Source organism: Oryzias latipes, chromosome 19 (assembly GCF_002234675.1).
Source record: "Oryzias latipes chromosome 19, ASM223467v1".
NCBI lineage: Eukaryota > Metazoa > Chordata > Actinopteri > Beloniformes > Adrianichthyidae > Oryzias > Oryzias latipes.
Genome location: NC_019877.2, coordinates 7,391,733 through 7,400,983, shown reverse-complemented (window position 1 = coordinate 7,400,983; position 9,251 = coordinate 7,391,733). Strand labels below are relative to the sequence as shown.

General features: G+C 39.4%; 1 protein-coding gene across 3 annotated transcripts; it reads right to left on the bottom strand.

Moving 5' to 3' along the window:
• Positions 1 to 647: 647 nt before the first annotated feature.
• LOC101173983 (potassium voltage-gated channel subfamily H member 6-like) lies at positions 648 to 6,823 on the bottom strand. 3 transcript variants are annotated; one of them, XM_020712306.2, is made up of 12 exons: positions 6,669 to 6,823; positions 6,314 to 6,461; positions 5,166 to 5,591; positions 4,442 to 4,835; positions 3,715 to 3,914; positions 3,381 to 3,633; positions 3,096 to 3,289; positions 2,892 to 3,015; positions 2,525 to 2,779; positions 2,030 to 2,210; positions 1,700 to 1,895; positions 648 to 1,616 (listed from the first exon to the last, which is right to left on the bottom strand). In XM_020712306.2, the coding sequence occupies exons 2-12, from the start codon at positions 6,443 to 6,445 to the stop codon at positions 1,326 to 1,328; spliced, it is 2,646 nt and encodes an 881-aa protein (XP_020567965.1). In that variant the 5' UTR covers positions 6,446 to 6,461; positions 6,669 to 6,823; the 3' UTR covers positions 648 to 1,325. The 3 variants fall into 3 exon arrangements, with proteins under 3 accessions (XP_020567965.1, XP_020567964.1, XP_011486325.2); XM_020712305.1 differs by lacking the exons at positions 6,314 to 6,461; positions 6,669 to 6,823 and adding an exon at positions 5,684 to 6,032; XM_011488023.2 differs by lacking the exons at positions 6,314 to 6,461; positions 6,669 to 6,823 and adding an exon at positions 5,684 to 6,032 and having other exon boundaries at positions 2,892 to 3,000.
• Between the last annotated feature and the right edge of the window lie 2,428 nt (positions 6,824 to 9,251).

The window sequence follows — 9,251 nt, the reverse complement described above, 5'->3', positions numbered from 1 at the left end:
GAAATGGCTTTAGTTAAAAAATTAATGACTTATTTGACGAAACAGACCAGTTTAATTAGTTTATAAAGCACACATTTCCTGAGATGATGCATATATATAAGTGGAAGAATTTTTTCAACCATTCTGACTTGTCGGTCAACACTTCTTTTGTCTGTTTGGACAATTTAAGAGTTTTAAAAGAGCTTAAAGCAAAATGCAGGGCAATGAAAATATAATTAGTAATGGATTCACATATTGGGGAAGGTTTACTCATTTTTCAAGAATTTTTAAAAAGTATAGATAGATTTAATTGAGACAACAATGGGGAAATTGCTTATGAGCACCTCGTTGCAAATGCTAATACTATAAAAAAAGAATATCATTTCCACGAGATTTAACTTTTTAGTGACAGACATTTATTGAAATACTCTAATGTTCCATACAACTGACACTTGATTTGCTTTTCTTCCTCCTGAAATAGAAAAATGAACAGTCTCACCCTTTTTCTCCAGCAACAAAAAAGAAAGAAAAAGAAATTTTCTTTCTTTTGAACCATATAATTTATTTAAAATTCTTCTAAGACATTGATTATAAAACTTGTAACACAAGATGGGAAATCATTGAACTGTGACTTATTTTTTTCTTTTACAATTTTTAAATAAAACATGTTAAAAAGCAGCTTTCAAATTTTATATAGCCTGTAAGGTGTGGCAAATTTACATTCAAAGATTGATTCAAGGTCACTTCCTAAATTTATTCCATCAAGTTTTTTTTCTACAAAACCTTTTTTTTTTGCATTTATATTATTTATTCATTTACAGGTCGAAAGAACAATAACACAACAATACAAACACAAAAAGAACATTTATTTTAAACAATTTAAAGGCAAAGAAATAAGTACCCCAACTGAAAAAAAATACAACCTAAAACATTCTAATACCCGTATTTTTTACAAACACAAAAAGGGTGAAAGGAGAAATTAAACAAGATTTATACATTTGAATTAAGGCTGGACCTTTTTCCACAATTCTCTTTCAGTTTTGAACATAAATAAAAACAAAGTCTGTCCAAACATAACTGGAGGGATTCTAAGTTCTTACCTGAGAGTCCGATACCAAAAAATGAAACGACCACGAATCAACCTGATGAAGAACAAATGCAAAAGGACTCAAAACTAATCTGAATTTAAAATATATAAAATGAGATGTAAGGAGGGTTTTTCTTTAATTGTCCAATAAAAATGAATCAATAGGTGTGTCAGTCCATGAACAACAGTCAAAGATCCTGATTGGTTCCTGGCAACTACTTTGTTTCCAAACATGATGTCCAGTAAGTTGCCCTGGGCTTCAGGTGACCAGCAGCGATGGGTCTGAAGCGTGTTTCTGCATCTCACACAGTTCTGGGGGCAAGTCCAGGTTCCCTGGCATTGAGGGAAAACGGGGTTTCTCTGTCAGTCTGGAACTGAAGGCGGATTTGACCGACTGTTGAGGCAGCTGAGGGGTTAAGCCCGCATGCATCTCAGTTTCAGGAGTGACCGTCATGGCCATTGTGTCATCAGAGGCTGCAGCCATGTGGACGCCGCTGGATAGGGACTCCTGGGACTTTTTGGAGAATTCAGCATCGGTGTGGTCCAACTTCTGAAGAAAAACGTGGCTTTTTTTTTATAGACATTTGTTCAAATAAATATTGTTGTTTTTTTTCCTTTGGTCTGATTCCATACCTGAGCGGTCTCCATCTTTACTGAGGTCATGGGGTACATGCTGTGCAGCACTGCAGAGCCTGTCTCATAGAGAGATGTAGATTCAGGGAGCAGGGTGGTGGGTGATACAGTGCTGTAAGCTGGGGGTACAGGAGCAATCTGCCTCTGGAGAAGCTGCAGAATAATATTTATGTCTGCTGTCATGCGGGTCTCCAGCCTGCAGAACAGGAGAGAAACTTTTAAAATATATTCAGGACAAAGAAATTATTGATAAATTCCCTTGAAGAAGTTGTTTCCTCCACAAAAGTTTACAAATGTATGTTCTGTAACATACAAACGCTGCATTCATACCTGTTCAGTTGGGAATGTAAGACTTCAAGCCGGAACTGAAGTTCACTGGGCCTTTCTTCTGTGGAAAGTGGGCGGCGGCTTGAATTCCGGACGGAAGAAGATCGGCAGGCGGGATGGGAAAACTGTTGTGACGGCTGATCTGGCCAGTACTGATACACTCCCGGGAAATTTAAGGATGAGGCTGAGAATTAAAAAAACCACTAAAGATGATGCAGAAGTTGATCTTAGACTTCAGTAATTGGAAAAAGGAGGGAAAAGAATGACTTTTTGAGCATAAAACAACGAATCTCTACCATTTTACTTCTATAAAAGGACAAAGTGTGGAGCATGACTGTAGAAAGGCAGTCGTCTATTAACTTGAGTTGAAATATTATTCTGTATTTGTGGCTTCAGTCAAAAAAGACTTAAATATTTAGATCTTGAAAATGCTAAAAAATGTTGCAGCAAACCTCCTAGAAACGTTATCATTAATGAAAGTTTTAGCTTGTTTTGTACCCTGATGACCCTGGACCGTATCCCTCCCCAACGAGGCTTCACTCAGGGGTATGAGCTGCACAGCAGAAGGGGAGTAGTCCTGTTTGGCATCTTCTGTGGGGTAACGCTCAATTCTGGCGTTGTGTGCCACAGGGGCCGCCATGTTTTCACTTGACCGAGAGCATGAAGATCCGCTGGTCCAGAGGTCGTCCCAGGCGGCCTGGGGTGTGCGACGGCAGGACTGGAGGGGGTTCGAGTCTTCATGGTCGATTCCCTCTGTTCAAAGACACATAAAGGCCACTTTGGACTCTCTGGGTGCCAGAGTATTTGAATTACTGACAATTATGGGTCAATTTGACACCATTTTAATCAAAATAAATCTTCTCACCTGGTCTTATTCGACAGTCTAGAGTGTGGACTCTGTGTCTGTCTTTGTGGCGATACCCGCAGTCGTCCCCAGAATCATCAGTTGTTGTTACTTGTGGTGCTTGATCAGCCTGATAAATAGCATGCTAACAAAATCATTTCAGCAAAAACAATGACAACACCACAGGACAAATGCATTTTTCCTCTAAACAAGCCGCCTACGCACATCATGCAGGTCAAAGGTGATCTGCAGATTCTTCCAGAACTTGTCAGCGAAGTTCGGATAGATTTCCAGGACCTCGAGCAGGGCCTCTCTTGGGATACGGTGCAGGTCACAGTACGTGATGGTGTGCACGTCTGCATTGGAACGTCCAGGTTCATCGTACAGGTAAATCAGTTCCCCAAAGATGTCGTTCTGTCCTGCAGAAAAGATGAAATGCTCCAAAGATAAAGAATTTCTTGAGTCCTCCAGAGTCTAACCACTTTAACCAAAATAATTAAATCTATGTACCTAGTATGGCTACTACAACATCATCTCGCATGACCTGAATGGAACCCCGTGAGATGAAGAAGAGAGAGTCCAGGACATCTCCACAGTGGATCAGGGTGTCTCGTGGAGGGGCGTGGACCGTCTTGATCCTGAAAGCTAAAGCCCGCAGACACGCCTGACTTCCTCCACGGAAAGCCTTGCAGTTCTGCAGCAGGGAGCGGTTCAGGTGCAAACAGATCTCTGCCTGCAGAGACTCTGGAAAGCCCTTCAGGACCTGAATGAATGATTACGAAGAGTTAGAAAGACTTGGACTCAACTTTATTGCTCCAGAAGGAAATGCTGTTTTGAAACTCACAGCATTCATGTCGATGCCGTTTGTGTACGACCAGGCATGCTGGAAGTACTCCTCCAGCCGTTGGCGCAGGCCGCCCGGAATTTGGTGGAAGCGGATGAACTCCTTGACCCGGAGCAGTTGGGTGTGGTAGCGGGTTGTGCCGGAGTACAGACGCTGGATGATGGCGGACACATTCCCAAAAATGCTGGCATACATGAGGGCTGAACATGAGGAGAGACAGAGGAAAAGGAAAGAATGAAAGAAAAGGTCTTTTTGTCCTTCAAGATCAAATTTTTGCCAACTAAACCGACTTTTTTTCTAGAATTTGCAGAGAAGTTTCAACAGTAAGAAAACCAGAAAGCTGTAACATAGATTTGAAGTTACCAGATAGTTGTGAGGGGGAAATGAAAATACCAAAATAAACACACTTCTGATAAATCTATTGTTTCTAGACGGAACCAGATTTCTATGTTTTAAGTTTTACCTCCAAAAATTAGGCAGCAACTTAATTTTTTTATCAGGGCAACATTTTTGTCGATGTTTTATACTGATAAAACATTTAAAAAATATAGTTATAAATTAACTCAGAGGAAGAACGTGAATAAAAATGGCTTAAAAAAAGGTAAAAATGGAGAAATACAAAAATGAAAACATTCAAAGAGCTGTATTATACTTAGATACTACATTTAATTTTGACTGTTTTTCCTCTTAAACTTTTCTTCTTTTTTAGGGGTTTTGATCAACTCACATCCAATGACCATGACGCAGATGGAGAATATCTTCTCGGAGTTGGTGTTTGGAGACACGTTACCAAACCCCACGCTCGTCAAACTGCTCAAAGTGAAGTACAGAGCTGTGACATATTTGTCTTTGACTGACGGACCAGAGGTGGAGTCGGTTTCATTGTACACCTTCCCGAGTTGTTCCGCCAGGTTGTCCAGCCAGCCATTGTCAGTGTAAGGCCTCTCCACGAAGCCGATGGCGTACCAGATGCAGGCGAGCCAATGGGCGATGAGCACAAAGGTGCACATGAGCAAGAAGAGGACGGCGGCTCCATACTCAGAGTAGCGGTCCAACTTCCTCGCCACCCGGACCAATCTGAGCAGCCGAGCTGTTTTCAGCAGACTAGTTAGAGTTGCCATCTTTGGTATCCAGAAACAAAAAGATTGGATTTAGATTTATTTCGAACATATGAAAAGACAAGAAGAACAATACAAAATAGTCCAATAAAATAATAATAATTTAAAAAATAAATATGAATTCACGTTTGTAAAAGGGAATAGGCAGAAGCCAATGCTTATTCTCATATTAGTCCATGATATTCCATATAAATATATTTTCTTTTCCAAAATCAACATTTCACTGTAAATACTTGATTGTTTCATAATCTAAATAAAAAAAAAAAAAAATTTCTAAATGTAATTTTTCTGCAGGGGCTACAGGGTGAAATGAACAACAACTAGGATGCTTACTTCATCAGAGCCAGACCTGACAATGAGCAGGTCAAAGGGGACGGCTGCAAACAGGTCGATAGGAAACCAGCATTTGATGTAATGCTTGGCTATCCGGCCCGGCTGCGTCACCACCTCGTCGTTGTTGTCCACGTACGTCGTGCGAAAATTAATGACAATGTCCACAATAAACAGCACGTCCACCAAGAGGTCCGCCACATTCAGAGGGTTGCACGTGTATCCACAGCTCATTTGGCGGATGTCCCCGTGTTCATCCAGGAGGAAAGCGGCCGAGTAAGGAGTGAAAACGGCTGTGTAGAGGACCAGGAGGAGAATAATCCAGTCCCAAAAGGCCTTGAAGGGGCTGTAGTGAAGCAAAATCCACCAGGTTGTCTCCGGCACCTGGAGTTTGTATTCAGGAAGCACATCCGACTCCAAAGAAAGCACCTGAAAAAAAGAAAAAAACATCTGTAAACAGTGAAAAAACAAGTTTTAATTATGACTTAGCTGAAAATACAATTTGATTCCAGCAAACTGACCTTTCTGGAAGACATCCTGTTTTGAGGATGCTCTTGATGAAAGCGGTTTGCTCTGGTTTTGTAACCTTGCAGGTCAAACAAGTGTGTGACCGTGCTGTCGGTAATGACTCGCAGCAGAAGAAAAGGGTTCCCAAAAATCATAGCATGACAAAGAGTCCAGTGATAATGCATTAAGCATCCCACAGCCGAGTTCGTGTCCCGCCATGGCCACTATGAGGTCACACACCGCCTCGAAATGAATGTTTACCGCCCTGAATCTGAATAAGGACATTGACCGCCCTCACTGACAACAGTATTAGATGTAAAGATCCATATGACGGATAAATAGATGGGCAGTTTGACAGGAACTGCCAGGTCACATTTTGAAGCAACATGTATTTCAGAGCGTGCACTGATGCAGAGCACTGAGCCCCGGGGTTGCAGCAGCAACCTCATACCGGAATTGAACTTTCACTCAATGTATTGATCTTTTTTTTTAACTCTTGATAAAAACAGCCAGCCATCAAATGGTACACAGTTTTTTTTTTTCCCATGAGCAGCTGCCAGTCTCTTGAAACGTGAATAATGAAGAACTTTATCAGGAAAAATGGACCCAGAAACGGCACCAACGCTGGGTTTTCAGCTCTTTACCTGAGTGACTTTCTCTGTGACGTTCTGAGGACGCTCCTTCGTGTTGCAGGGGCTGCGCAGCTCCATCCTGGGTGTTGAAAGTGAACCTCTTTCAGCTGATTCCCCACACTTCATAAGGTCAGAGTCAGACATGGAGCTCTGCGGGTTGCTGCAGACAGTTAAAAATCGTCAGCTTTTCACATTTTTTTTAAATTAAATTTGAATGTACTACTCAATTAAACTGAAAATGAAGCTTCAGTAAGGCTGTCACTGACATAAAAAAACTAATTTTTAATTTTAAAATGCACCTAACATAAATTAGGCTGAGAAAAAAATAGATCATCTTGGATTTTTCAGAAGTGAAAAAACAGCATACCTGAATCTGCAAGCAGAAAGTCAGACCTTTGTTTACCTCCACCACCTGTAGATCATTTCAAGTTATTTGTTCCTTTTTAATAAAAAAAACAACAACTTGTTCACAGTTTATGGTAGCCAAAACAAAGCTCTCCTCCTGTCCCTGAGTGGTGTTGATGCTAGTAACCCTCCACCCTGGCGTGGGGCAGAGAGCTGCCCTGCAGGGCGCCAACATCAGAACCTGATCGATGCCGCATTACAGCTGAGAGGAGGCGATCAATGTCAGACAAACCAGAAAGGTCCAACTGAGGCTTTCTGTGATGAAATCATCATATCTGCCTTCTTTAAGGTGGTTGTATTGAGGAGTTAAAATAATAGATAAGAAGTTGATTAAGGGATTTTAAATTTTAAAAGTATTAATTGTGTTTGTAGGTTTTTTTGAATGCAGAGATAAAACCATAAATGTGAGGAAATTAAAGCTTTGGCTTGTTCTAACCCCACTTTATGTTTTTTAATATCATACTTATAAAAGGAACATACTTTATTAGAGGAATAACACTTTGAAATAACTGAAAACGAAGCCTGTTTTTACTCAGGACCATCTGAAGTTTAGAATGGAGCAGTGTGTTTACATAGGAATAACACCAACCCACCATTAGTTTTCCTTCAATATTTAATGTGAAATTTTCAAAAAGATTTTGAGCTTTGAAATTTTTGGACACTTACTTGTAATTTCAATAAATCCTTGGAACATTGTGTACTGTCACAACATTGTGTTGTCCAAACAACAACAAAAAACAACTTTTGGTCACTTTAACCCTTGTGCTATCCTAGGCACTTTAACATTGGGAGATGGGTCATCTAGACCCACTAGACAGTGCGCTGAACCTTTTTTCTTCAATGATTTGTGATCCTCACTGGTGTCCATGGATTACATGAAATCTTTCCACCTTTATCCACCTTTGTCATGGTAGGGGGAACACGTCAATGTAAGGGTGGGATCATCTAAGACAGCACAAGAGTTAAACTCACACAGTTGATGGTGCCACAGTGGTAGGAAATGCTTTTCAACCAAATTAGGATGCTGGGAAATTAAAAGTTCATTAACTGGTATGCTATCATTGAAAAACTGGTTATTTGCATGCACATCACAGCTTTATATTTTTTGCAGCTACACAGTAATAAGGTTTCTCAGAATCCTGTTTTTCCCTACATACTTTTACTAATTGATTGCAGATTCGTCAATTAGGATGTTTGCTTCAGAAATTATTTAAAGGGCAACAAGTAAAAATGACAAATAGCTTCATAAAACAGTACTGCAGCCACAATAAAGATTTGCAAAAATGCGTCACTCTTACCTGTCTGACAGACTTCATGTATGGTAAAGTTTGGAGTAATAGTTTTGTGTAATATTATCAGGTCAAAGCTTCAGTAACAAAGGTTATTTTCAGATTTTATTTGGTTAAAGCTTTTAAAGTGTTTTATTGTAAACATTTGTAAAAGTCCCACTTCAGCTTTCTTTTGTTCTGAGTTCAAAGCGTTCTCTGTTGACTTTTAACTATGATTGCGCCAAAATAAAAGCCTGTGTTATTTTATAAGACAGTTTCTGCAGAGCGGCAGTAGATCATTAGAAATGTAAGCTGTGGGCGCCCCCGCCCCCCTTCCCTTCCTGTTGCTCTGTTCAGGCAACTGTTCTGTTCTGTTACGGCTCTGTTAAAGCAGAGCCTACCGTTGTTTCAACCTAACAAATGCGATGTTTTTCAAACTGCCTTGTTTTTGTCTGCTCCTGATTCACAATGGTTTGAATAAAGAAATACTCGGTTTTGAGTTTAATTTTCTTCTCCATCATCAGAAAAATGCCACAAGAACATGACAAAATCACAACATAAATTTTATCAGAGTGGGGCTTTAATACAGTGACATAAAAGTCAACAAAATAATTTTTAGTTATTTATTTTTTTACTTGAAAGTAACTTTGTATCATAACAGACTTTTTAAGACACATTTTACAGATCTGCAGATATATGGAGTCCTATACTGTTCATAATTAATTAGATAAATATGACCTCATGCAAATACACAATCAACCAATTAATCTCTCATAAATATATAAAAAGATCATGAAATTGTGAAAAACCTGCACACTGATTTTAAATGAGCCATTATATTATTCAATATATTTCATTTTGCTTTAGAAACCTGTTCATCATTTTAAAACAGCATCTTAAAATATTCATTTTAATCATGTTGAATATTATAATAAATCTGTCTTTTTTCAGAAGCTTGGATTTCAAAATCAATATTTTCCAAAGTATCTTTGTTTTTATTTCACATTGCTGTTTTTCAGAATTACTTATTTATTTCATGATGACCTTTTTTCAGCAGGATGAGTCTGTCTGTCAATCAGTGAAGTGGTTGGGATCTAAACGCACATTGGTTGATCCCTGGAAATCGACTCATATTCCTAGATACTTGCTCTGTGGTGTACCAGACAGAGAGATGACATATTTCAGCGATATCTGCACGGCTTTGCTGACATTAAAAGATCAAATAGAGACAAACTGTCTGCTGCAGAAGATGCAAACATGGACCACTCCATCTTTGT

Excerpts from the sequence above, each read along its gene's own strand:
- LOC101173983 (XM_020712305.1), bottom strand. The coding sequence starts at position 5,854 with ATGCATTATCACTGGACTCTTTGTCATGCTATGATTTTTGGGAACCCT. Across the intron at positions 3,634-3,714 it reads ACGGCATCGACATGAATGCT|GTCCTGAAGGGCTTTCCAGA; the intron begins GTGAGTTTCAAA and ends TCATTCATTCAG. Across the intron at positions 2,780-2,891 it reads AGACTGTCGAATAAGACCAG|AGGGAATCGACCATGAAGAC; the intron begins GTGAGAAGATTT and ends GTCTTTGAACAG.